The 27,544-nt window shown below is 46.8% G+C and overlaps 2 protein-coding genes across 3 annotated transcripts in view; both read left to right on the forward strand.

The window, feature by feature from the left end:
• Positions 1–27,544, forward strand: part of GDI2 (GDP dissociation inhibitor 2) — a 229,920-nt gene that overhangs the window by 17,252 nt on the left and 185,124 nt on the right. The gene's annotated exons all lie outside the window — the stretch shown is intronic.
• Positions 5,097–26,231, forward strand: LOC134500978 (collagen alpha-1(VII) chain-like). 2 transcript variants are annotated; one of them, XM_063308492.1, is made up of 9 exons: positions 5,097–5,168; positions 7,310–7,372; positions 10,252–10,368; positions 15,698–15,775; positions 16,889–16,942; positions 18,108–18,165; positions 20,392–20,574; positions 24,453–24,623; positions 26,185–26,231. In XM_063308492.1, exons 4-9 carry the CDS (start codon positions 15,773–15,775, stop codon positions 26,190–26,192), a joined length of 477 nt encoding a protein of 158 aa, XP_063164562.1. In that variant the 5' UTR covers positions 5,097–5,168; positions 7,310–7,372; positions 10,252–10,368; positions 15,698–15,772; the 3' UTR covers positions 26,193–26,231. The 2 variants fall into 2 exon arrangements, with proteins under 2 accessions (XP_063164562.1, XP_063164563.1); XM_063308493.1 differs by lacking the exon at positions 7,310–7,372.

Genomic DNA, 27,544 nt, shown 5'->3' on the forward strand with positions numbered 1-27,544 from the left:
CAGTCCTAGCTTCTCACTTTCATGCCCTCTCTTGCCCATCACTCACTGTGCTGAGGTGACCCACTTTCTTGATCCAACCCAGCTGTTACCTGGTATTCCATTCCCACATTGCTTTTTATGCAAGCAATGTATTCCAGTGCTTGCAAACTCCAGCTTGGATGTTCTCGGCCCTCTGCATTGCCCAGTTTCAGCAACTGAGCAAAGCTTAATACAGTATGCTCCTCAAGCACAAACTTAACCATTTCTTCTGGGCCAGGGCGGGGGGAGGGCGCTGTATGTGAGTTTTGCATTCTGTTCTCCTTGGACCCGGGAGATTGTATTTATTCTCTCCTTTCAGGGAGAAAAAGGAGCCTCTGGAATGTTTGGGGACATTGGGCGGAAAGGTTCAAAGGTACTGTGTTAGGAAAAATATATAAAATACAGGAATGTTGGGGTGCAGCTAGTCTGATTCTTACTTTGCATGCAACGGTGGAGCCATTTATCCCTCAACCTTTTCTTCTTTGCATTATTTAACTCAGTGTTTCTAAGTCTTGGTGACTTGAGGATGTGTGGACTTCAATTCCCAGAATTTCCCAGCCAGCATGGCTGGCTGGGGAATTCTGGGAGTTGAAGTCCACACATCTTCAAATTGCCAAGGTTGAGAAACACTGGTTTAATCAAGTTCTTGGTGGTCAACATCTCAACAGCAGTTGCTCATTCTTTCTCTTTTGGACTCCGCCCCCCCGCCATGGCTACCCCCCTCTCGCCTTCTTCTCTTAAACCAACCAGCAGACTCTTCCATAATGGATCAACAATCCTTTCCAGAAATCTGAAATTGCTTGCTTGCAGAAAGTTTTTTAAAGTACGGTAGAGTCCACACCAAGTTAGTTGGTCAGCCACATATAGTGCCAAACCAGAAGTTTGTCCAACCCAATTCACAAGGTAGGATGTGGTTAAAAAAAAACAAACAGCAAAGGGGAGTAAAAGTGAAAGGGACTGAATCCACCCATTTGTCTGTTTTCTGTCCCCATCTTTATCCACTTTATCATTTACCTTTTCTCCCACTTTGCTTTGGGCCAGGGTTAGAAGAAAAAAGTCATGTAAGAAAGGGAAAGGTGGCAAGGAAGAGGATGGGTACGCCTCTTTGCTGTCCTTATCTGGGTTTACCCGATAGCAGTGTTTTCTCAGCCTTGGCAACTGTGAGATGGGTGGACTTCAACTCCCAGAATTCCCCAGCCAGCCATGCTGTCCACCCATCTCACAGTTGCCAAGGCTGAGAATCCCTGCCCTATAGGCAGGGCCAAGGGCTGCCCAGGTCCCTCGGCTGCAAGCTGTCCACCCCAACTCCTTAATCCTGCTTTCCAAGTCTATTTTTTTAAGCTTTCTTCAGGCCTTTCCAAAGGAGTGCCAGTCAGCTTACGTAGCCTGTGCCATTCAAAATGGGGTCTCCCTCGTTCTCGGTGGCTCGTTCATTTTGTGTTTCAGTCGGCTCCTTTCCTCATGGCGCTCAAGCCCAGAATGAAGGCTTGGGGCCCACTGCCATTGCAGACGTTCATTCTGGCCATCTTTATCCTCAGGGTTTACGTGGGCTGCCAGGAAAGCCAGGATCCTCAGGTGCAGATGGAGTCAAGGTAAGCCTCCCCTCTTCCTTCTCTGATTAAAGGAAAGAGTAGCTCAGGACAGGGATTCCTCAAACTGATTGCCTCTGAATGTTTCCATCCTGCTCTTGCTTCAGAAAGGAGGAGAGAACACCGCCATTTGCAGAAAGTCACGGACAGAAGCGACTGTCTGTTGCGGTGCATTTTCCTAAATCCACCCTCTCTGTCTCCATTTTCTGCTTCCTGCCTCTTCGGTCCATAATGTCTTTCCCTTTCCTCTGTCCTCTTGCTCACGCCCTGTAGGATGTGAATTCTCATCCGCCACGTCCAACTGGGTAGCTGCTGATGACATACAGGTAGTCCTCGCTTAACAATCAAAATTGGGACCGGAGTTTTGGTTGCTAAGCGAAGAGGTCATTAAGCGAATCTGACCTGATTTTATGACCTTTTTTGGAGGCATTCATTAAGCAAATCACTGCAATCATTAAGTGAACCACATGGTCATTAAGCGAATCATGTGGTTCCCCATTGATTTTGCTTGCCAGAAGCTGGCCGGGAAGGTCAAAAATGGCGAACACATGACCATGGGGCACTGCAACGGCTATACATGCAAACTGGTTGCCAAGCATGCAAATTGTGATCACATGACTGGGGGGGAATCCTGCGATGGTCGTAAGTGTGAAGACCAGTCGTAAGTCGGTTTTTTTCAGCACCTTCATAAGTCCAAACCGTCACTGAACCAATGGTTGTTAAGAGAGGACTACCTGTATTTTCTTTTCAAGCAAATTTAAGATGGGCACTTCACTTTGAAGAGAAGCCAGCCGTGGAGCACAGGCGCCTGTAGAAGCTTCCTGATTTCGTTGATAGGACAAAAACCGTGTTGTGCTACGGTGATACAAGCTCCTTCTATTCCATATATGCATGCAACCTTACAACACATATATAAAAGGGGCAGGGCTTGGGCTGCCATGTGGTGTGATGCAGCTTTTTGTTATTCTGCCAGCCTCACTTCCCCCCTCCATAGATGCCATTGTCATAATGTCTCAGTTTGGACTGTGCCAATTAAAAAATCAGAATCTGTAAACATCCTGAGCATCACAGTCAACTGCAGCTATATTTACTAGGGCTTATGTCGTAAAATACGGTTAAATGGATGAAGAACTATTGAGATGTTCGGGCATTAGCTAAAAGGTAGAGGGGCCTGTGTACTCTGTTGTGGGAAGGGAACATTTGTTGAAAGAAGTGAGAATGGCTGTGCATGGGAGTGGGCTTGTGCACACTTTGCTGCGTGGAAGTCAGAATTGAGCGTTTCAGCAGTGGTGGGAAGGAGCTACTCCAGAAGTGTGGGTGATGATGCAACAAAAAGTGCTGAGTCAAGAACGAGTGGGTGCCGAGCGAACGCAGACTGAATATCGAAGTGAGTGCCTGGTACGAAAGAAGCACGTCAAAGCGGTTGGGTTGTCCAGACCAAACCTGGGAAGGAAGAGTGGATGGGTCAAGAGGAAGGGGAAGATGGAGAAAGTTGGGGAGGGAGGGAGTTGGTGAGAGAGATGAGAAGTTTAAGAATGAAAGGCAATGGATGGATGTGGGGAAGTAAGGAGGATGTGCCAAGATGGAAAGGTAGGGAGAGCTGCAGTGAATGGTGCCAGTGTAAACTAGATTTAAACATATTTCCCTTCCTTTCATATCTCCTGTCTCTTGGGTCCTCCCTTCCTTCTATCCCTCCCTCCCTCCCTCCCACCTTCCCGTCCTTCCTTCCTTCCTCCCTCCCTCCTTCTCCTCCCTTCCTTCCTTCTATCCCTCCCTCCTTCTCCTCCCTTCCTTCCTTCTATCCCTCCCTTCCTCCTTTCCTCTCTCCCTCCTTCCCTTCCTTCCTTCCTTTTCTTCCTTCCTTTCCTTCCTTCTATCCCTCCCTCCCTCCCTCCCGTCCTTCCTTCCTTCCTTCCTTCCTTCCTTCCTTCTACCCCTCCCTCCCTCCCTCCCTCCCTATCCCTCCCTCCCTTCCTTCCTTCTACCCCTCCCTTCCTTCTATCCCTCCCTCCCTCCTTCCCTTCCTTCCTTCCTTTTCTTCCTTCCTTCCTTTCCTTCCTTCTATCCCTCCCTCCCTCCCTCCCTTCCTTCTATCCCTCCCTCCCTCCCTCCTTCCCGTCCTTCCCGTCCTTCCTTCCTTCCTTCTATCCCTCCCTTCCTCCTTTCCTCACTCCTTCCCTTCCTTCCTTTTCTTCCTTCTATCCCTCCCTCCCTCCCTCCCTTCCTTCTATCCCTCCCTCCCTCCCTCTCCTCCCTTCCTTCCTTCCTTCCACCCCTCCCTTCCTTCTATCCCTCCCTCCCTCCCTCCCTTCCTTTCCTTCCTTCTATCCCTCCCTCCCTCCTTCCCTTCCTTCCTTCCTTTTCTTCCTTCCTTCCTTTCCTTCCTTCTATCCCTCCCTCCCTCCCTTCCTTCCTTCTATCCCTCCCTCCCTCCCTCCTTCCCGTCCTTCCCGTCCTTCCTTCCTTCTATCCCTCCCTTCCTCCTTTCCTCACTCCTTCCCTTCCTTCCTTTTCTTCCTTCTATCCCTCCCTCCCTCCCTTCCTTCCTTCCACCCCTCCCTTCCTTCTATCCCTCCCTCCCTCCCTTCCTTTCCTTCCTTCTATCCCTCCCTCCCTCCTTCCCTTCCTTCCTTCCTTTTCTTCCTTCCTTCCTTTCCTTCCTTCTATCCCTCCCTCCCTCCCTCCCTCCCTTCCTCCTTTCCTCACTCCTTCCCTTCCTTCCTTTTCTTCCTTCTATCCCTCCCTCCCTCCCTCCCTTCCTTCTATCCCTCCCTCCCTCCCTCCCTCTCCTCCCTTCCTTCCTTCCTTCCTTCCTTCCTTCCTTCTACCCCTCCCTTCCTTCTATCCTTCCCTCCTTCTCCTCCCTTCCTCCCTTCCTCCCTTCCTCCCTTCCTTCCTTCCTTCCTTCCTTCTATCCCTCCCTCCCTCCCTCCTTTCCTCTCTCCCTTCTTCCCTCCCTCCCTCCCTCCCTATCCCTCCCTCCCTCCCTTCTTTCTTTCCAATGCAACTGCCTTCAGGGGGTGCAGACAGGAGCCCCCTGGGTGGCCCCGTGTGTTCCAGAGCACCTGTCCCCCTTCAGGTCCAAAGACCTGCCCGTCTCCAGCTCTCCCTTTGCCTCCTTCTCTGTCCACATCCTGTCAATGGCCGGGGTCACCCGCTGCACTAAACAGCACTGCCTGCCCTCAAACCCGGCTTGTTCCACAAGCAAAACTCTCCCATTTGCACCGTGCGGAGTCCCAAAGGACGATGGACGGACCAGAGCGGCAGAGCTGCCGCGCCTCGCAGAGGCTGTGGAAAGCGAGCCCTCTCACAGCTCCAGGCAATGCGTGAACTCAGCTGATGCTTCCTCAAAGACTTGCCTTCCCAGCGGTCAGAAACATCTGGCGATTTCCAGATTTGCACGCAAGAGACTGCCCAATGCAGGCATGTGGCCCGCATTGTCATGGAAAGTACGTTACAAGGTTTAACTAAGTTCTCTGTCTCCCCTTCGGTGTATAGGGGGAAGCTGGCGTGACTGGGAAACCAGGATCCGCAGGTGCGGAAGGACTCCAGGGATCAAAGGTAAAGTGCAAACCATTTTTTTAAATCTTTCAGCCTTCAAAGATATGCATCTTCATAGCCTTCCAGCTCACCCCCAGCTTTTAGCCGAAACAGTCCAAGCGACCTCAGTGGCCTTTCCCCACCATCTTCCTTCTCCACCCCTCTGAATTTTGTCAGAACCCCAAACCTGCATTTGCTATTTCCTTGGCGGTTCCTCTCTGCCCTCCAAGACAAGGGGTGACAAAGCCTAACACATTTTTCGCTCCTTGAAGCTGTCCAGAAGGCAATGCTCTACAGGGACTCCTCGCTTAACAACCACAATTGGGACTGGAATTTTGGTTGCTAAGCGAAGTGGTCATTAAACAAATCCGACCCAATTTTACAACCTTTTTTGTGGCAGGTGTTAAGTGAATCACTGTGGGCATTAAGCAAACCACATGGTTGTTAAGTGAATCATATGGTTTCCCATTGATTTTGCTTGCCAGAAGCTGGCCAAGAAGGTCGAAAATGGCAATCCCGTGACCACGGGATGCTGCGACAGTCATAAATGGAACCGGTTGCCAAGCACCCAAATTGTGACCGTGTGATCACAGAGACATTGTGACGGTCATAAGTGTGAGGACTGGTCAAAAGTTCATTTTTTCAGCACTGTTGTAAGTCCGAACCATCACTAAACAAATGCTTGTTAAGCGAGGACTACTTGTAAGTGGGAAATGAGATGTCAACGGTGACAGAAGCCAGTTTCATCCAGGGGCGGGGAATCAGAGGACTGGAGGATCATGGGGACAGGAGAAAGAAAATGAGGTTTTTAGGGATGGTTCTCCCATGGTGACGGGGCAGGTGGAGAAAGATCTGAAATGTAGCTTTTGGAAGATAGGCCCAGGGGGCTCCACTGGGTAGGGCTTCTCTGCCATGGCACCTGCCCTCTCAACTTAAACAGGTGGCATTGCCAACAGGAAGCACTTCTTTGGTGGGGTTGAATTGCAGGTGAAAAAGCAGCAGGCGAGGAAGCATGAAGGAACCCTCCTGCCTTGTATACATTGGCTTCCTTGGAGAACAGCACTCAGGATATTTAAATGCATGAGTTCAGCCTTTCTCCACCTTTTGGCCCTGGAGGAACCCTTGAAGTATTTTTCAGGCCTCGGGGAACCCCTGCACATTCAGGCTCAAATCTAGGCCAGAAGTCACAAAATTACTCTATTCGTTTCATGGGTAGGCCCCTCTGTATGCACTAACAGTGTTCTTAAACTAAAAATAAAGAATGAAACTTTCCTCTTTAATGTGAAGTTGCCCAAATTTGAAATAATTTTTTAAATAAATCGTGATCTCCCAGGGAACCCCGAGGGACCTCTCGCGGAACCTTGGCTGAGAAACCCTGCACAAGATGATGAGGATCATGATGATGAATTTGTCACCTGGTTAGGTGTTTTCTCCTCCCCTGGTGTGGCTGCCTTTCATTGGTGGTTTGAATGGAGGATTTCTCTGTTTTCAATCCTGACTGTCCAGTGGGCTGCCCTAGAAATTTACATCAATAATAATAAAATAATAATAACAACAACAATAATAAAGATGATGATGATGATGGGGTTTATATCTGCCTTTCTTTCCAGACTACCTTGCAGGGCTAACACCTCCCAAAACACCAAGGCGTCATATGTAGCCTTCCCTACTTATTCCCTCCCCAACAACCCTGCAAGGTAGGCTGAGCTAAGAAACCCAAATCACCAAATGACAGGGTATCTGCAGGGGAGTGGGTTGGGGAATTCTGGGAGTTGAAGTCCACACATCTGAAAGTTGCCAAGATTCAGAGGGTTTTTGAACACCTTCCAGTCCAAGTATGGTTTAATCGCAAGGGGCCCTAAGAAGGGTGATCTGAAGACCCCCGCTCATAGCACACTGTGACTCACCTTTCAAAAGGCAAAGTTTTGATCGCCTGGTTGTGTGGCCGCCATCTTGACTCTTTTGACCCCCTGCAGGTCCCTCTGTTGAATGATGTGGCTGAGGATAGAGTGGAAGCTGAGAGAGGGCTCTCCCCAGCCCTATCTCAGATTTTCAGCCCTCCGCCATGCTGCTTCTCACATGTTCTCCTCCTGTAAGCCACGGCAAGTTGCTTTCATGGGTTTTATTCTATCAAACTCACCCTGGCCTTTGGCTCTGCTTAGGGGGAGCGTGGCGTGTCTGGCACCGACGGGCCCAAGGGAGTTTCGGGGCAGAAAGGAGAAAAGGTGAGAGCGGCAGACCTCGTTTGGAAAAGGTCAGTTAGTCCTAGACATCCATCAGCCCCTGCAAACAAGGTTAGACGGATCCCCGTTTGCTCTGCCGATGTGGCATGTCTCAGATAATGGATTATGCGGAGTGGGCGCTCTCTGGCCCTGGTGACCTAACCTTGAGCCCTGGTTGTGCCAGAAGCCTGGTGAGTATTACGTTAGAACCATCTTTTCTTTATTTCTGCCATTTAGATGCTGCTCAATTGTCACCAGGCTCCAAATGTTCTATGTTAAATAGTAAAATAATGTTGCTCTCTAAAATAATCTGGAATATACTTTCTAAAGGTATTAAGGTGCCCAGCACATGGGTAGGTGGTGAAAGGGTATCATGGTGTCTTGGTTGGACTGTAATGGGCTTTAATTTAGGGGGGAGGAGTGTTTTTATTATTGGTTTGATCATTGTTAGCTGCCCAAGGAAATAATAATTAAAATAGGTAAGGTAAGGTAAGATAATAAAATAAAATAAAAATCTATCTGCAAATTAAAACAGTTGTCCAAATGAGAGAAGTCGGACATTGGGGTCACAAATAGGCTTAAACGGCCAATTCCCAGTCCAGTTTGTGTGTCCTTCCACTGCCTAAATGAGTCTTTGGGCGGGGGGGGGGCAGATCACCAAGCAAAGTCCAGTAAAGTGAATAAAATTAGCCTAGCACCACAGCTGAGAAGGCTTTACAGAGTGAAATAGTAACTCTGAAATTGGTTGGAGAGGACTATTTCCCTATAATGCAGTTGTTGTTTTTTAAAAAAAATCTAAAGTGCAGTATACTTAGATATAAGGCCAGGGTAATTTAAATGCCAAACACCATGAAAAATGAAATGCAACAATTCCTGCCTTTCAAGCTGGCATGGAAGTTTTCTATGTAGAGGTTGGAAGAAAACTAATCTGCTGTCCAAGGCAGCAAAAGTTTCTTGAGAAAAGCAAGAAACTTCTGTTCTTGCAGGCTGTATGTCCCATTCTTATTTTCCCTTTTTTCCCTTCCCTTAAAGCAGCCCTAGATCATGGGGTTTTTTAATCCATTCAATCGTGTCCGATTCTCAGAGGCTGCCTGGACCAAACCCTGCAGTTTTCTTGGCAAGGTTTTTCAGAAGTGGTTTGCCATTGCCTCCTTCCTAGGGCTGAGAGAAAGTGACTGGCCCACAGTCAGCCAGCTGGCTTTATGCCCAAGGCTGGACTAGAACTCACGGTCTCCGGGTTTCTAGCCTGGTGCCTGAACCACTACCCCAAACCGGCTTTCATAGATCTTGTTACCAAGAGTCAAAGTCTTTGCAGTAACCCACAGACAGGCATAATAATTTTGGGCTTTGGTCATTCCTCCAACGCCATTGGTTGGTCTTCTTTACTCAGTGACTCGGGACAGTGAGACACAAATGTGGGTTCTTTTATTGTTCATCTTCTAAACCAGTGTTTTTCAAACTTAGCCATTTTAAGATGGTGGACTTCAACTCCCAGAATTCCCCAGCCAGCCATGCTGGTTGAGGAATTCTGGGAGTTGAAGTCCATGTACCTTAAAGTGGCCAAGTTTGAAAAACATTGTTCTAAACTAAAATCCACACATTCACACACTTTCTTTACCCGAATCAAACTCTAGAACAGTGTTTCTCAACCTTGGTGGCTTTAAGATGCGTAGACTTCAACAACCAGAATTCCCCAGCCAGCATGCTGGTTGGGGAATTCTGGGGGTTGAAGTCCACACATCTGAAAGCCGCCAAGGCTGAGAAACACTGCTCTAGACAACCAGGCTAGCTTTGAGTTCCAGAAGAATATAGGTAGGATTCCCACCATGTCCAGGACCTTACTCTATGGGATGGCTCCAAAATACTTCAGTGCTCATCCACGTTAAAGCTTTCATGAAAGCTTGGCTAGTCCTGTCTTCATCCTTTGAGGACTTACTGAAGACTAAGTCTTCTCCTGGAAGTGTCCTCCTTGAGTGCCTTCACTTTTCCAGTTCACATGGGGACCCATCGCTTCTTTGGAGAGATTGAGAAAGATCCCCTGCTGCATCTTCTTAGAGGTCTTCATCCAGATCTTTTCCCACCAGGTGCAAAAGCCCAAAAACCCAACCTTTCTGCTTCTCTGACTGCTTTGAGATCTTTTGTCCATGTTCATATATGCCTTCATACAAAAACAGGGCAGAAGAAGAAGAGGGATAGAAATAGAAAGAACTGAGATGTATAGAAATAGAGACATATTTGAATCAAACGGCTACAAACCAACATATATGATTAATGCCTTGTAACACCGGCAACATCAGTTTTTTTTTCCCACACTTCATTCCCCTCAAATTGCTAAACTTCCTAACCTGTTTTCCACCCTGAACCTGGATGAGCAGCTGGAATAGCATGGTTAGGGCTAAACTAGGTTAATGTGTTGCTGTTTGTAGCATCTGGGAAATCCAGCTCATTTGGTTAATGTATTGTTTCATGCATTGTGCAAACTCAGAAAATTGCTTAATCCAGGAACTAGGTTAAGCATGTTCTGTGGCCCCAGCCACTGAATGGGAGGGGATCTTGAAGGTCATCTAGTCCATTCCCCTGTTCGTTATAGGAAATGCAGGCCCTAAGTTTCCCCAAACAAATGGCTGTCCAGCTTTGGCTCAGGCGTGTCCTGGTAGGCAAACCCCAGTAATCTGTGCAGAAGTTGTTCCGCTGACAATCAACTCTCCCATTCAGAAAAGTACCCTAATGTCCAACCAAAATCTGTTCTTCTGGAATTTAGATCCAGTCCCAGCCCCAGGAACAGCAGAGAAGAAGTCTTCTGCTTGACAGACAATCTGATATTTGAAAAACGTTCTCATCCTCATTCCCAAACCGTTGTCTCTCTCTGTGGGAATTTGCAGGGTGCCAAAGGAGTTCTGGGCCTGGCTGGCTTCAAAGGCCAAGGTGGCCCACCTGGCAAGGCTGGTGTTCCTGGGGCACCTGGAAAACAAGGGCCACGTGGCGATCCAGGACCACAGGTAAGAAGGAAGTAGGGGGGTTGGGATGTAGTTTTTGGCACAAACCAGAGATCAGGGTGCAAGGATGAAAAGAAGAAAAATAGGGAATAACCGATATAGATTAGATGTAGTCATAGATGTGAATAGGATTTCTTTTAGTGAGATAAAAGTGCCATGTGTGTTTCATATTTCAGAATAGAAGCTTCTGGATAAAATCAGATTAATTTTTCCATATATATGAGCACAATCTTGGAATTGTTTATAAACTTATCTTGAATAAAGAAAGCAGGCTCACTTTCCCCAAATCTGCAGCAGTTAACAAACCTAGAATTAACCTTTTAAAAAGTAGGTGAAAACCTGATACCGTTATCTAACAGCACAGCAAGCAAATTCAGACTGATGCAAACCCCAAATGTATGCCCAGTTATTCGTATTAGTAAGGGACTGGCTCAAATCCCCCTTGACCTTCTAAGTGTGAGGTGTAGATCTGAACCCAGGATTCTCTGGTTCTGACCCCACATCTTGATCACCATCACCCCACGAAGTTTCAGAGGGTAGCATTTCAAGGTACCGAAAAATAAATGAGTGAAAAAATAAGTTAGCGGAGCAGAGCGGGCACAGAGCTGCGGGCAGGATGGAAGGCAGGTGGCTTCATATATGCTTAAAGTGGTCGGAGTTTGCATACGGGGAGAACAAGAAGTAGGAACCCTGTAGGAATTGTTAAATCAACCCACCAGCTTTGGTGTTGATCAGCACATAAAACCTTGTCACATCTTCAATCTTTGCAACACTTTCTCTGCACCCTAAATTACAAAAGCTGGGGATTCTGCAACCATGAAAGGCCCTGCTGGTTTGCTTCTTTAGATGTTTCCATTCCTTGTCTAGTGGCAGGAAGTACAAGTAGTGCTCGACTTACAACCACAATTGAGACTGGAACATCCATCGCTAAGCGATGCAGTCATTAAGTGAGTTGCACCCAACTTTACAACCTTTTTTTGCTGTGGTCATGAAACGAATCACCACAGTCATTAAGCGAATCATATGGTCATTAAATGAATCCAGCTTCCCCTGTTGACTGCTTGTCGGAAGCCACCTGGGAAGGTTGCAAATGGTGATCATGTGACATGCGGTTTGCCAAGCACCCAAATTTTGATCACGTGATCACAGGGACACTGTGAGGACTGGTTGTAAGTCACTTTTTTCAGCACTGTTGTAACTTCGAATGGTCATTAAACGAATGGTCATAAATCGAGGAGTACCTGTAAAGGAAAAGGAAGTGGCCGTTTCTCCCAAGTTCAAGAAAGAAATATGCCTCCTCTACAGAGTAAGAGCACTCCAGCGGTGTCCCAGGAATAGGGAGCTTTGAGTAAGGCTATCAGATCCAGGCTGCAAAAATCTGAATGACCACTAGATGGCTGCTGAGAGTAAGATCTTAGATTTTTGCAGCCTAGATATGGAAGATCACAAATTGCGATAATCTGAAGACTGTTACATGGTTCATTTTTCTGTGTTGCAGTAGGACAAGCAATAGACCACCAACCTGGGCAAAAAATAGAAAAGACACTTTGCTGAATCAGACCGGGATTCCAGCTGATCCAGTGTCCACAGGATACTCCTAATTTGGTTCCTGAATTAATCCATGTTTTGAGTTCCCACAATGCACTAAACTGTAAAGTAACTGAGCAGAATAGGCTCATGCCACACTCTGAACTACTCCCAAACAAAAGCAAATTCACAATGCACATAAAAAGGGGTGGAGCTTTGATCGCACCATCTTACCTTTCTCACCTCCCCACCCCCACTGGTCTTTCCTGTTTTTTGTTCCCAACATCCACAGATATACTGCCTCTTTATCTGGAAGCTCCTTTAGCCTAAGTTAGACCCAGCACCTCCTGATTTGCTGCAATGCAGCTCTTGGTAGCCCCCATCAGCATAAGCAAAAGTTGGGGATTTGGGAATTTGTAAAAAAGATGGGGGGGCATCATCTTGACCTGCTTCTGTGTTAGATCACCAGTCAACTCCCATGTGCTAGCTCTGAGGCCACATGCACAACTGCATCTCTCTGCCAGCAGCCCTGCTTCAAAAGTGTGAGTCCTTATGTTCTTGACAGTCTTCAATCCTTATTAGAGGGAGAGGTTCACTGCTCTCTGTATGCATTGGTTCTGTCTTTTTTCTCATACAGTTTTCCGCAACTTTGTGGCCTCCAAATGTCTTGGGCCTGCCACTCCCAAATTCCTCAGCCAGCATTAAGAATTTGAAAGAAGCCTTAAGACGATTAAGTCCAACCCCTTCAAAGTGCAGGAATCAAAACTAAAGCATCTCTAAATTTCTGTCTCTGCTTGATCACCTCCAGTGACAGGGAGCCCACCACCTCTCTGGGATCTTGGTTCCATTATTAAACTGCACTTACTCTTGGGAATTTTTCTTTTCTGACAGTCAACTAGAATTTAAATTTAGCCTTTAATTTAAATCCATTATTCATATCCTGCACTTTTGAGTGAGAGAGAACAGGTTTTCTCTTCTCAGGGTAAGCTCTCCCACTTCCTTCAATCTTTCTTTGTAAGCATAGCCCCCAGTCCTCTAAATCGTCTTTGTTTTCCTGCTTTGAGACTGTCCCAAGTTGTCTGAACCCTTCTTCAAGTGTATTTTATTTTATTTGCAATATTTCTATACCACCCCAATTGCTTGAGACTCTGGGCAGTGTCCAACCAAGCAGGAAAAAAAAATCAAAATATCAACAGAAAAAATAAATGCAAAAACTTAAAGTATAATATAATGATGAATATGACACCCACCATCCTTTAAGGTTAAAGAGACACTGGAATAGGATGGTCTTAATGGTCTTATGGAATGTGCCTCCAGAAAACCATGTTCCCTAGTGTGAGGGCTATTACTGAAAAGACCTGCTATCTGGCCCACACCCTGTGCACCTCTTGGCGAAGGGGAGACCCTTAGTAGGTTCTCCCTAGATGTAGAGGGCAGAGGGAGTGGCCTTGAGGGACTGGAGAAAGAGCCACTACCAGACAACAGTCAGATAAAAGAAATTTGAGTCTGGGCCAGAACTGTAACCTGAATAAGCATCTCATGCAAGACTCTCCCTAATTCTCATGAAGATAAAGGGAGGGAGGATGGAAGCACATTTAGACTTGCAAGATTCTGTTACTGTAGCTTTATAATAAAAGTAGTATTACCATTCATCACTTTGACTTCCTAGTCTGGTTTCCCTTGGAAGGCTGACACCCTCCCCAGATGTTTGAACCAGATGGACAGATGGTTCAAATCTGGCACGGCGGTTTCTGATATATCCCAGTGCTATGATGTAGGGGTAATCACTGGCATTTTGAACTGGGCACAGACACCTACTGGTAACCAATGCAGCAATGTTAATATTGGTGTTGTTCTGCAGGAGCAGATTCTCCCTGCCAACAGGGGAACATTTAGCACAAGCTGCAGCTTCCAAGTCATCTCAAAGGCAAAGGCAATGCTCCAAAAATATTGCGCCCACAACAGGACACAGGACTCAAATGGGGTCTCAACGGTGGAGAATATAGGCAGTAGTGCACACAGGGGAGATGGTGGTGATAACAGGCAAGATGGCGGTCATGGCATCACCATCAAAGCTGCTATTGTTTTTACAGGCATGCATCACATGCATGTTCAAGGAGGTAGGGCTTTGTTTGCATGCCATGACCGCCATCTTGCCCATTTTGAACCCTACTTCCTATTTCTTGAAAATTATCCTTCTATTGATGCAGTCTAAAATTGCCTCTGCTTGCCCCATCAGACCCCTGACTCATACTCAGCTGGTAATCAGCTACAATGCCTTGGACCTGGCCAGAGTTCCATCCCCAACACATCTGGGGGAATCAAGATGGTGAACACCTGCTTCTCACAAGTTCACCTGCTTCTCACAGTTCTGGCCCAGACCCAGATTTCTTTTATCTGACTGTTGTCTGGTAGTGGCTCTTCCTCCTGTCCCTCAAGGCCAGTCCCTTTGCCCTCTACATCCAGGGAGAACCTACTAAGGGTCTCCCCCTCGCCAAGAGGTGCACAGGGTGTGGGCCAGATAGCAGATTGAGCAGTTCCATCCAGCTATGGAGAAGACCACACTTGGCTTCCTGCAAAGCAACCATTAGCAGGAAAAGGCTACATGAATTGGAGCCAGTCCAAAGATCAGAGAGAGAAGGACCACCAGATCCAGGCCGCCAAAATGCTGACAACCACGAGAGGGCAGGAAGGTATCTGAGTTTGGGGTATCTTCTTGCCATCTCTAGTGGTGTCAGCCTTACCAGGTAGACCAGACAGGAAACATAACCAGATGAGCCAATTCTACTTCATTGTAAGGCTAGATTAACAGAATCTTGCAAGTCTGAAAGTACAATCCTTCCCCCATTTCCTTTACTGCCCGAGAGACTAGGGAGGGTCCCTCCTGAGCCTCTTTCTCCACCCATTATGCAGCTGTGGACTATGCCCTCTCTTATCTGACTGTTCCCTTGAGAGCATCTCTTTGCCCCGTCTCCCAAGGTCTTTCCCACACGCCATCACAAGTGGGGAGATCCAGGTTCTCAACCACAGAAGCTCCCTTGGGGAGCTGTTTACAAGTGGTGATCCAGAGCTTGGTGGCTCTCAAGAACAGGCAACTTCATGCAGGCCCCTTTGTGGTGGAAAAGGATGTTGACCTGCACGATTGAAAGGAAATGGACAGCTGCCCCAGACTGGAGAACTGGAAAGCAGCACAAGTTGCAGGAGAAGTTGCGACTCTTCCTTGAGCCTCTAGCCGTAGCTCTGAGATCCGAGAACCAAGGAACATCACTTTCTGTTCTCCTCTGTTGAGCTAAGTTTGCAATTTAAGCCATAGAATGCAGAGTTTGTCCTCGCTGAAACTGGATCACTGTCCTGCCCTTCAAAAATGGATCTCCTTCTGTTCCTGGACCTGCTGCACCTTGTTTTGGAAGATGGATGTGAAAAGTGGGATAAACTTGCAATCAATCAACCAACCCACTCACCAAATCATAAATATATAGATACGGATACATGGATAGCCAAAATATCACTGATGCCTGCATTGCTGAAATAAAAAGATCTTTAGACCTCTGGACGGTACCAAATGTTAAAACTTTTTGGCCAGCTTCACACAACAGGCTGGGATTTTGGCTTTCTGCCTACTAGGGGAACCCGCCTTTAGCATGTTCTAGGCATCAAGCCACCGTATCAAGCCATACTGTAATCAGGTTAATGGTTTGGGTTTCATGTGTCAAGGGGGTCCCTGCAATTGTGTTAATACAAAACAAGTGGGTAGTGCAGGAAGCAGTGTGTTGTATTGCAACAAATCCTTCCTTTTGGCATTCAGGGTGAAAGAGGGAGAAGAGGAAGGCCATTGCTTTGCCTCCGGGGGGCCCCTGGGACCCCCGGCAAGAAAGGGGAAATGGTGAGTATTTGGAGCTTATGAGAGTGTGGATCTGAGCATTTGAAATCATTAAGCATTTAATGAAAGTGTTTTCTTACCTCTAAAGCAGGGTTTCTCAACCTCGGCAGCTTTAAGATGTGTGGACTTCAACTCCCAGAATTCCCCAGCCAGCTGGGGAATTCTGGGAGTTGAAGTTCACACATCTTAAAGCTGCCGAGGTTGAGAAACCTGCTGTTAAGCAACTTCATTGTTTCATGGGGAATGCAAGAAAGAGGCAACTTCAAGATCAGAAGTTTTGGCCCAAGTGACAAAGGTGGTGTTGCACTGTTGCAATGCAAGCTCCATGCCTTTCATACATGCAAAGACACATGTACAAAATGGGTATAACTGGAATTGTGACAGCATGACACTTCTGTTGCCATTTGCTTGCCCTCTTATGTCCCACTGTGGACACCTGTGGTAAAAGCTAGAGGGCTGGACTCACAACATAGCAGAAGTGACAGTGAAGATCCTGTCAACTCAGAGCAGATCCTGGTTGCAGAGAGAGAAGGGGTGATGAAATTATAGGTAAAGGAATGATAAGCAGTGATTCGGTAAAATGAGATTATTCTTTAGCTGATGCAGACGGCTGTAGATCCTTGGCCACCACTTCTCAGTGGTGGAAGTTTCCAAGACAGTGGGTTCAAGCTTTCCTAAGATTGGCTTGTCCCAAGGGGATTTTAGGATTTTAGAGGTCAGATGAGGGGTATCCTGTAGCTGAGCAGGATAGATGATCTGAAATAACACGCAAGCTATGGGAATTTGGGGTGAGAATAATTTGCAACTTGAATTGATACCATTTTGGTGACAAAGCAGAACTGAAAACCTATCTGAGGGCAGGAGCTGGTCCTCTGAAAACCATCTGGGCAATGTCCTCATGCAAAAGTAGACCTCTCTTCCAAGCTTCTAAAGAGCTTTATGTCTTATTGAGCACTACAAAGCCTGAACTGTGGATGATCTGGAAGGAGCCCCTTATTCAGATGCTAAGGATGAAGGGCTTGGTTCCCTTTGGGTAGGATCTGCAAGTCCTTGCAGACTGGTCGGTAAGGTCTGGTGATGGGGCTCAGGTGGCTACTGCTGGCATTTTTTTAACAGGGAGAAGAAGGCCTTGCTGGTCAGAAAGGAGAAAAAGGAGAACCCGGTCTTTCTGTAAGTGCCTTGGACCGTGATCGTTATGGTACACGCAGGCTTTCTTCTTAAGGATTAGGTTCCCCTTTCCAGTAAGAAGCCCAGCCCAGGGATCTCGGCCAGGTGGTTTAGATACAATTCTTCAGAATTCCCCCATTCAGCAGGCAAGCCTTGCCTTTAACAAGGCAGAAGTCCGCTGACAACAGCAGTTGCCTGGGGAAAATGACAGGCTCATTAAGTGATGAGATAAAGGGACAGTGAGAAAGCCTTCTCTGAAAGTGGCCCATAATGGTCAAAGCCTGATAAAGACTGCAATTCAAAATGTCATCTTATTCGGAGGGCTGGAAATGTGGGACGTGGAGGCTGTAATGCTTGCCTTGAATGTGAGAACCTGAATTAGCACTTGCAGTGCGAGAAATAAGGATGGGGGAATTCTTTCCCCAGTATACAGCTATGTAACACTGCCCTGATCCAGAAGGGTGGAGAAACCCTCCCTCCCTCCCTCCCTTCCTTCCCTGTTTTCACCTCTCCTCCCTCCCTCCCTTCTTTCCTTTCTTCCTTCCCTGTTTCCATCTCCTTCCTTCCCTCCCTCCCTCCCTCCCTCTGTTTCCTTCCTTCCTTCCTTCCTTCCTTCCTTCCTTCCTTCCTTCCTTCCTTCCTTCCTTCCTTCCTTCCTTCCTTCCTTCCTTCCTTCCGGGTTAGGAACCCTAAATCTTGTATATAATGGAAGAGTCCACTGGAGACTGACTGGGGCAGGACCAGACCAGATGTTTTCCAAGCAACCCTCAGGGGCACATTATCTCAAGATTACCAATTTATTTTAACCACCCAGGGCAAAAAGTTCCTCCAAACAAGATTTTCTTTCTCTGGGGCTGTAGAAATACAGCGTTAAACCCTGATAGAATGCATACATGGAACAGAAGGAGATTCAGTGGCTATTGATAATAGCCCAAATCTGCTGCCAGTTGTGCATGTGGTGGAATGAGGGACGATCCCATTTCTCGGGCTGAGAAGTAAGGCTGAATTTCCCTCTGGGCCCATGAGACCGGGCTGAATGCTCACCGGAGGGAGCATCCCATTTGCTTTGCACGCTTACGGGGCTGAATTAAGCTGGGGAGGGAGGGAAACTGACCGGATGTCTTTGTAGGAGAATCTGAAGCTCAGCTTTTGTGCTTGTCTGCCCCAGGCAGAGGACGTGAAGGTCATCCTCAGGAGCGAGATGAGCAGGAAGGATGGTAAGGGCTGTAAATTGGATCAATTTGAATGCCCTCACATCTCTGACCAGGAAAGGAAATTTCGTCCCATTAGAAGCAAGCCGGATTGTTTTCACCCAGCCTGCTCACCAGATGAATCTTAGCAGAGGCCAGGCTTGTTGTGGGGGTGGGGGATGTTTTTCCTGCAGAATCTTAATTTGCTCATTCCTCTTCCCAGCAGAATGCAGAAGGACAAAGTCTGTGATTTATCTTCACACCTCAACCAGCCTCTGTGCTTTTGACCCTCTAGGGTAGCGTTTCTCAACCTTGGCAGCTTGAAGGTACGTGGACTTCAACTCCCAGAATTGACCTTAAAAATTGCTGAGCAGGCTGGGGAATTCTGGGAGCTGAACTCCACACCTCTTCAAGCTGCCAAGGTTGAGAAACACTGCCCCAGTGCACACAAAGGCAGAGATCACATCACATCTGCTTCGTTGGCGCACTGAAAAGATGGTTGCATCAGTGTAATAACCATGCCCACGGAGATCCCCCCAAACTCAGATTACCTTGACTGGGATCTATAATGCAAATCTAGCCATGCTATGTTTGGCATCCAGTCTGAAAGAAAGGAAACACTTGGAATGCCTCTATTGCAGACGCATCTCTGAGTGCATTTTTTCCTTCCTCTTTTCACAGTTTGTAATGGTGAGTTGCAAACGAGGAACCATCCAGCAGGAAGAGATAAGTACCCGCCCAAGCTTGGGTAAACAAGATGGGATTGTAGTGTCCAAGCTTTGCCCAGATGGCTAGCAATCTCCTGGGATCTTATCTAAAAAGTTGTAATAGCAGGCTGATAAAGGTGTGAATGTTCTCTCCCTATAAAACTCACCAGGGTTTATTGCCCTGGCACAGATGGAAAAGGGTGGGGGGGGGGGAGTGCTCTGTCAGTGGTCATGCTGCAGTGCACATTATGGGATTTGTCATCCAACACATTTGAAAGAGGCTAAGCCATGCTGCACTCTGTCAACACAGGGTGTTGGAAGCCAAAGGTAGTACATGGTATACTAGCTGTGTTCCCACAACACGCATAACCCAATCTGCTGCTAACCCTGAGATGCTAACTGGGCCAAAAAAAAAAAAACCCTAAAACCATTTGAGGCATACAGATCCCCCATTTGCATTCTCTAGGACAATGTTTCTCAACCTCTGCCCCTTTAAGATGGGTGGACTTCAACTCCCAGAATTCCCCAGCCAGCAAGGCTGGCTGGGGAATTCTGGGACTTGAAGTCCACCCATCTTAAAGGAGCAGAGGTTGAGAAACACCACTCTAGGAAATGCCCTCTATCCCACCAGCCTTTGCACCTGGAGAATACTGGCAAAACTTCAGAACACCACTAGCCCAACATCACTAACATCAGATGGGGCAGGGGGTGTGGCTTAGCCAGAGGGCAGTGGGTGTGGCTTAGCCCCTGCTGTTAATCAGTGTTTCCAGTCCTTGGCCTCTGTAGTGGAGAAGATTTTTTTTTTCAGCCTCTCCTTCTCTCCAGCTCAATTTCCTGGAGGACTAGATAGGCAAAATAAGTTAATTGACTGAGTTCCCACATCATGATGGACTGAGTTGAGTTTAACCCCACCCATGACTGTTCCTATGTAGGGTTATACCTAATCCCCTGAAAGTTAGTCAGCTGGGTCAGTTGACCCTATTTTGGCATTCCCACAACCTAGTTACCTCTCCCATTATCCAAATTAAACAGGCTGTTGGAAGCGGGCCAAGGGAAGAGAGTTAGAAGCACTTCCTCTTCTCTTTCATCCCTCCTAAAACTCTGAGCCAAAAATTGGGCTTAGATGTTCAACGTAGCCATGGTTTGATTGTGGCTTCTGAACACAGTCAGGGATGGATAAGTGGCTCCATTACCAGTCAAAATTCACCGTAACAGATTGCTTGATGTGTGCATAAGCCTGCAGTTTGCCCCACCCTGAAATAATCTACAGCAATTTGCAGGGTACGGTTATAGCTTCACCATCACCCAAGAAAATGGAGCAGCAATCCCCTTTAATCCTTATTAACAGTAGATCCAGACCTGGATCTTTTTAATTTACCTCGGGTAGCTTGATGGTGCATTTCCAAAGCCCTTTTCTGATTGGATCTTGGTTCCCATCATCCTCACGTGCCCAGAGAATCCCAGATTAGGGAGGATTGCAAGAAGTTCCTGCACTGATCGGGTGGGTGAGGAAGAGGGTGGTTTTCTAACCATTCTCCTCCTTTCTTTCCTGCAGACCAAAGCGTCCGTGTGGCCAAGCGGCTGGCAGACTCGGATGCCAGTTCCTTGGCAGAGGCTGAGCAGATGGTGGAAGAGGGCCTGCTGTCCAGAGTTCCAGCAGAACAAGACCTGCTGAGCAAAATCAAGAAAGGGAACCAGGATGGTGTGCTTGTGGAAGAACCAGCTCCACCTAGTGCAGGTGATTTGCTTCTTATGTTCTGTGCTCGTTCTGAGTGTCCTTGGCAAGCTGTCAGCCCCACCGAGGGATGGGCTTGCAAAGGAAGGCTGAATTTAAAAAAAAACAGAAAGTGTGGGTTGAAGATGCTGGCCTAGAAGTGGGAACACCCAAGTTCTGGTCCCCCCTCAGTCTCGGAAGTTCTCAGGCAGACTTTGTGCCTTTGTGCCAGCCAGTCTCTCAGTCCTACCCACTTCATCCATTTATTTATTTAACAAGTGTATATACAGGTAGTCCTCGCTTAATGGCCACAATTGGGATTGGCAATTCCATCACTAAGTGATGCGGTCACTAAGCGAGACATCACGTGACCACAACAGGCTTATGACCTCACTTCCCATTCAGTTGTTAAGCAAATCACCGCAGTCCCTAAGCGAGACATCACGTGACCGCGACTTGCAATTTTACTGCCAGCTACTCCACTGACTCTGCTTGTCGGAAGCTGGCTGTGAAACATGCAAGTGGTGATCATGTGGCTGCAATGGCCATAAGTGCAAGGACCGGTTGTAAAGTTACTTTTTCAGACCCGTTCTAACTTCAAATGGTCAATAAACAGGGCAGTTGTTAAGCAAGGACTAAATGTAGTACATTCACCACAAACTAAGCTGTGGCCATTTAGAACAGCACAGAACATGACATCTCATCTCTTAAGACCATAAAATGGTTTAACGTAAGAAAGAAAGAGTGAAGGAAGGAAAGAAGGAAAGAAGGAAGGAGTCGAAGTCTACCCATGCTGGCTGGGGAATTCTGGGAGTTGAAGTCCACACGTCTTAAAGTTGCCAAGTCTAAGCACTTTTTTTTCCTTTCCCACCCATCCCTGTCCTTCTGCCAGTGGTGCTGTTGATGCTTCAATTGCCTTCTGACTAACACACAACCTTTTTGCCCAAGTTGCTGAAAGCCATTAAAACTTTCCGCCCATCTTTCCGCCACCCGGCGATCATCTCCATGACTTTTTCATTGTGAGGTCTTGTAAAACCCGGAGAGAGAGAGAGGGAGGCGTCGTGGAAGCCCATGACAATCAATATTTAAATCGCAGCTAATTTATTTGCATGCCCTCATTAGCTGTAGGTTTCCATGTGCTTTCAGGGATGAAGCAGATAATGGATGGGCTTCCCGCGAGAAGGTGAATCACCATCACTCCGGCTTTCTGAAGGCAGATCATGCAGAGAAGCTGCCAACCCCTTTCTCTTTCCTTCAAACCTGTTTTTTCAAACCTGTTTCTTTCTCCACTTCTCTGGGCCTTTTGAGAAAAACAGTGCAGTGTTGAGGGAACTGCTGCTGCAAGGGTTCGGCGAACTTAATGTTGCAATGCCTCTGGGTTTCATTTTTTTGAGGGCTTGTGAGAAAATCTATCGTGGATTTCTTTGCAAGTGCAATGGTGCAGTCTGTCAAAATGGAATCCCTCGTGGGCCCCAGTGGGCAGAGAATTCACCAAGACCTCTCGAGTCAGTTTTGAAATATTTCTCGGCTTCCCAAACTGCATGCAAGGATGAGGAACTGCATGCCACAATGGTTGCGAACAAGCATGCATATATTGGGGATATAATCTATGCGAAGCTGGGGAAGATGCACTCAGTTTCCAAACCAGATTAGAGGTTTTAGAACAGAAAATTGTCAAGCACAACTAGCAGCTGCATTCCCACAACCCATGTAACCTGATTCCTGTTTAACCATTTTCTGGGTTCAACCAATACACTGAAGCATCAATTAACCAAATTGACTAGGATCACACACCACGCTTAGCCACAAAAGAAATTAGCCACAGTTAACCTGAACCAGGGGTAGTGTCGTTTGCAAATGCAGTTCTTTGGTTTGCAACCAACTCGTTTCAGTGTGCTGTGTGAACACATCCAGTGTTAGCTGGCCGCCTGCAATTTGGTATTCTCCAGATGTGTTGGAACAGAACTCCCAGGTAGCATAGCCTGCACATCTGGAGGGCACCAGGTTGAGAGTTCTCCCCAGATTTCAATTCAGCCAAGTTAAGCAACCCTCTTTCTGTTTAGGGCAGTGTTTTTCAAACTTGTCCCCTTTAAGATGGGTGGACTTCAACTCCCAGAATTCCCCAGCCAGCTTTGCAATACCAATACCAAAGAGAGTGAAGTCAAGGCAATCTTGAGCCTATTCTTCACCCCTTCTTGTTTTCCCAGGCTATGCTCATGTCCTGCTAACATGATCTCTGGCTTTCTCTTCTCTCTCCCAAATAGCAAGGAAAGGGCAGATCTTACTCTTAGAGTCATCCTCCCTGTCCATCAAACTGTTTCTCTAATGGTTCCCAATAGAGGAAGGATCACCTGGTGTCCTCCTTTCCCTCTCTAGTCTGCTGCTATGTTGAAAAAAAGTTCAAGGCTGGGATAAACCAAGGCTACTTCCTTTGGGACTGTCCACACTAATTACCCACAGAGTTGTTTCCAGCCTTTTAATAACCATATATATAAATTATAAATTCTTGCCCATTGTTCATGTCTCTCTCCAGAGGTGTCTACAGGGTATGGTCCCAAAAGGTCAAGATGGCAGCCACAACAGTGAGATCAAAGCTCTACCTGTGGAGCTTTGATCTCATTAACATGACTGCATCCTAACTTTTCTGACTGAATCCTGTGGTCACCCTTACCTTTCTCCCTGTTGTTCTCTGTCTTGCATCTTTTTTTGCTAGTTAACTGTTTCTGATGTTTGCTGATGTTTCCTAAATACAGGTAGCGCTCAACTTATGACCACAATTGGGACCAGAACTTCCATTGCTACGCAAGGCAGTCGTTAAGTGAGTCATGCTCAATTCTACAACCTTTTGCTGTGGTCATTAAGTGAATCACCACAGTCATTAAGTGAATCACATGGTCATTAAGCGAATCCAGCCTCCCCCATTGACTTTGCTTGTTGGAAGCTGGCTAGGAAAGTCACAAATGGTGATTGTGTGACCCTGGGACGCTGCAACCGTCATAAATACATGCTGGTTGCCAAGCGCCTGAATTTTGATCATGTGACCACAGGGACGCTGCAATGGTTGTAAGTGGAAGGATCAGTCGTAAGTCACTTTTTTCGCCACTGTAGTAACTTCGAACAGTCGCTAAATGAATGGTCATAAGTCGAGGACTACCTGTAAACATCCGGTGTATTTTTGCAGGCTGAACTAAAGAGTGTGGATGGGTGCAAATAAAAATTGACTGGGAGGGTGCTGGGTGGGTGCAAACGAAACAGAAAATCCCCCACAGTGATTTTTCCAACACCTACCAGACTTTTGAACTAGTCTCTTATTTATTGCTTTAGATTTGTATCCTGCCTTCATTAAGAAGCTCAGACTGCATTCCCTCCTCCCCTTGTTCCCTAAAACAACAGTCCTGGGAGGGAAGCTGGACTGAAGTAGAAGGACTGGCCCCAAGTCACCTAGGGCAGTTCGGTGACTGAAGGTGGACTTGAATCTGGGTCTCCCCACTTCTAGTCCAACACCTTAACTGCCATCCATGCTGGCTGTCTTAAAGGAGCTTTGAATTTAGACTGAGGACAAATGAGACATAGGCCTGCAAATGGCCCTGGGGCTCCTAGTTGCCAACCTCCACAGCCTCTCATTTCCCATTTTCTGCTGGGACTGAATTCCAGCAGCAGTCAGGGCACTCTGCCCCATTCAAACTTGCCTGCCTTCTCTCATCTGCCACTGTTGCCAGGGTGAAATCGTGGTTTGGAGGCTCCACTGCCATATCTGTGCAACACCCTGTGCCAATATAGGGCACCACAGTTCCACTGCAAATTGCTGAGCGTGAAATGCAGACATTGATCTTCCACCAGCTGCACTGAAGACCATGAAGTCTCTCCCTACCTCCAGCTTAGCGGGCTGAATTATCTTGCAGATCCCTGTGTCTTGCCAATGGATGAGGGCTCCTGCCTTCAGTATGTGGTGCTCTGGTATTATCACCAAGGAATGGAGAAGTGTCGTCCATTCATCTATGGTGGCTGTGGCGGGAATGCGAATCAGTTTCCCTCCAAGCAGAAATGTGAGTGGTGGTGCAAGAGAAGAACAGGTGAGTTGTGTTCCAGTAGCTGGATCCCAAGACCGGGGAGAGTCAAGAACTTCCTTCAGTCTTTTTCACAAACGTTCTCAAATGCATGAGGAATATTCTCACTACAGGTAGTCCTTGCTTAACAGCCATAATTGGGACCATTATTTCATTTGCTAAGTGTCATTAAGCAAATCCGACCTGATTTTATGACATTTTTGTGGCAGTTGTTAAGTGAATCACTACGGTCATTAAGTGAACCATGTGGTCATTAAGCAAATCACATGGTTGCCCATTGATTTTGCTTGCCAGAAGCTGGCTGGGAAGGTCGAAAATGGCAATCATGTGACCACAGGACACTACGATGGTGATAAATGCGAACCAGTTGCCAAGTGCCCAAATCATGATCACATGAGCATGGGAATGCTGCAACGGTCATAAGTGCAAGGACCGGTCACAAGTCGGTTTTTCAGCACTGTCATAAGTCCAAACCATCGCTAAACGAGTGGTCATTAAGCAAGGACTACTGTAATCATATTCAAGTAATTGAATGTAATGTCAGCTAAGTTCAGAAGCTCCAAAAATGGAGATTGCATTAGTTCTTCAAAGTCACAGTCATTAACTTCTAGATCTCTCTGTTATCATCTGGCTACAGCCTTGCCTACCAACTCCATTCCGTATTCTTGATAATATTTACTCTGCCTTGCCTGTCTCCCAACTACAAAGCTTGCAAAACAAAACAGGAGACCATCTGGACAATATCATTTTTTTTTATGGTGCGTAGCAAATTGATCAAGATAAGGGGCACCTTCATAATTCTGCCCAGCAGCTGTTAGAATGTGGGATCTTTCAATTTCTTGAAAAGTTTTGACAGAGGTAACATGCCCCTCTAGCAGAAAAATTTTAAACGCCTGCTACTTCTGATATATCTAGACCTTTTCCTGAATTCATCTCAGTCCCCATTTCATACTACAGATAGTCCTCACTTAATTACCACAATTGGGGCGAGAATTATGGTTGCTAGGTGAAGTGGTCATTAGGTGAATCCGACCTGATTTTACGACCTTTTTTATGGTCATTAAGCGAGTCACTGGGGCGTTAAGCAAATCACATGGTCATTAAGTGAATCATGTGGTTCCCCATTGATTTTGCTTGCCAGAAGCTGGCTGGAAAGGTCAAAAATGATGATCATGTGACCATGGGATGCTGCAATGGTCATATATGTAAACTGGTTGCCCAGCACCCAAATTGTGATCACGTGACCGCAGGGACCCTGCGATGGTTGTAAGTGTGAGGACCAGTCATAAATCAGTTTTTTCAGCATTATCATAACTCTGAACCATCACTAAATGAATGGTTGTTAAGCAAGGACTACCTGTAGCTAAGTTAGCATCACGACATCCTGTAGCAATGAGTTACACAAGCTACATAGATCTTCTTTGCCTGAAACCTGAATTTAAAATGCACACTTCCTATGGATGGAGGGTTTAACAGGTTGTCAGCTATGCCATCTCTCTCTCTCTCTCTCTCTCTCTCTCTCTCTGCCAGCTCACTTAAAATGTTTATATTTCCTTGCTTCCCCCAGGAAGGTGACCATCTGCAAACAGGTGACGTTGGAAAGAGCAAAGCCAAACTGTACATATGGCAAGAGCCGGATGTTTGCTACCTAAATGTTCTGTGAACAGCAGAGATACCACTTGCGAAAATAAATCCATTTGGAAATGGGGTGTGGTCCACTGATGGCAGGCAGAGCGGCTGTAACATCTCCTCATGTTCAGAGGCTTGTCTTGAAGTCCAGGTGCCAAAGGAAGAGGGTGGATTTCCGGCTGAACCTGGATCAGTGGTTCTCAATCTCGGCAACTTTAAGACGGGTGGACTTCCCATCTTAAAGTTGCCAAGATTGAGAAACCTCAGTCTAGACCATTGCATATTCATGCAACCTGGCTAACAAGATTCGGAAGTCATGGCTTTAAGGCTTCAATCCAAAATATCCTTTTTAGGAAGTTGGAGCTACTGTGTACAGTGGTTCAGCTAAAATCACTCTGGTACTTCTTGAATGTTTCCAACCGTGATATGCAGTTCTCCTTCCATCACAGCTGGGCCAAGCTGGAAAGCGTAGCCGAGTTGCTTCTGGCTGGCTGGCTGGCTAGCTCTATTTTCCCTTCTTTGTGCATTAAGCATTCCCCTCTGCTTTGTTTTCCTCCCCAAATGGTGGAAAATTGCCCCTTTTTAGCACTTTTGCCCTGAATATCAGTGACCCTTGCGCTACCAAAAAACAAAAAGAAAGAGGCTTGGGGCCAAATTTGGGGCAGGGGCTGCAGGTCACCCACCCTGGATCTACCAGGTTGAGCGCTGCTGTTGGGGCAAAAGGACATGAGGATGGGGAGTTTTCACTTTCCCCAGTTGGCCCCGGGCAAAGATTTTCCGGGATTGCAAAGCTTCTCTCCAAATTCCAAATCTCTTGCAGAGTGGAGAAAATAATACTGCAGGTACCCTCCTTTGCAGTTCAGCTGGATTTTGAGCCGGCTTTGCTGCCCTGAAGAAGTTAAGAAGCTACTTTGGAAACTAATCTAGTTACAGTGTTTTCTCTTATCAGTGCTGTTGGAGTTATATTCTGCATTATGAGTCTTAATTATATCCTGAACAATTAATAATAATAAAACAGGAAAAAGGGAAAAAAAGAAGCTGCTTTGGGTGGTATCGGGAATTTCTCTGCTCCCCTGCCCTCCCAGGTCCTGTTTCATCCCATTTAAGTTGTCAGTCACCCACCCCTGCAGGAAGATTCAATCAGGGCAGACTCCCCCCTTCTCCAACTCCTCCTCTTTCTCCAAGCCCAGCTGTCACACAATCCCTTTTCTACTGTGGTGCAGAGTTATCAGCTGCCCAGAGGTACCCCTGGGTCCTTCCTGCCTTGCCCTCATTTTGTACCATTCGGACATTGTTGC

This window comes from Candoia aspera, chromosome 7 (assembly GCF_035149785.1).
Source record: "Candoia aspera isolate rCanAsp1 chromosome 7, rCanAsp1.hap2, whole genome shotgun sequence".
Classification (NCBI taxonomy): Eukaryota; Metazoa; Chordata; class Lepidosauria; order Squamata; family Boidae; genus Candoia; species Candoia aspera.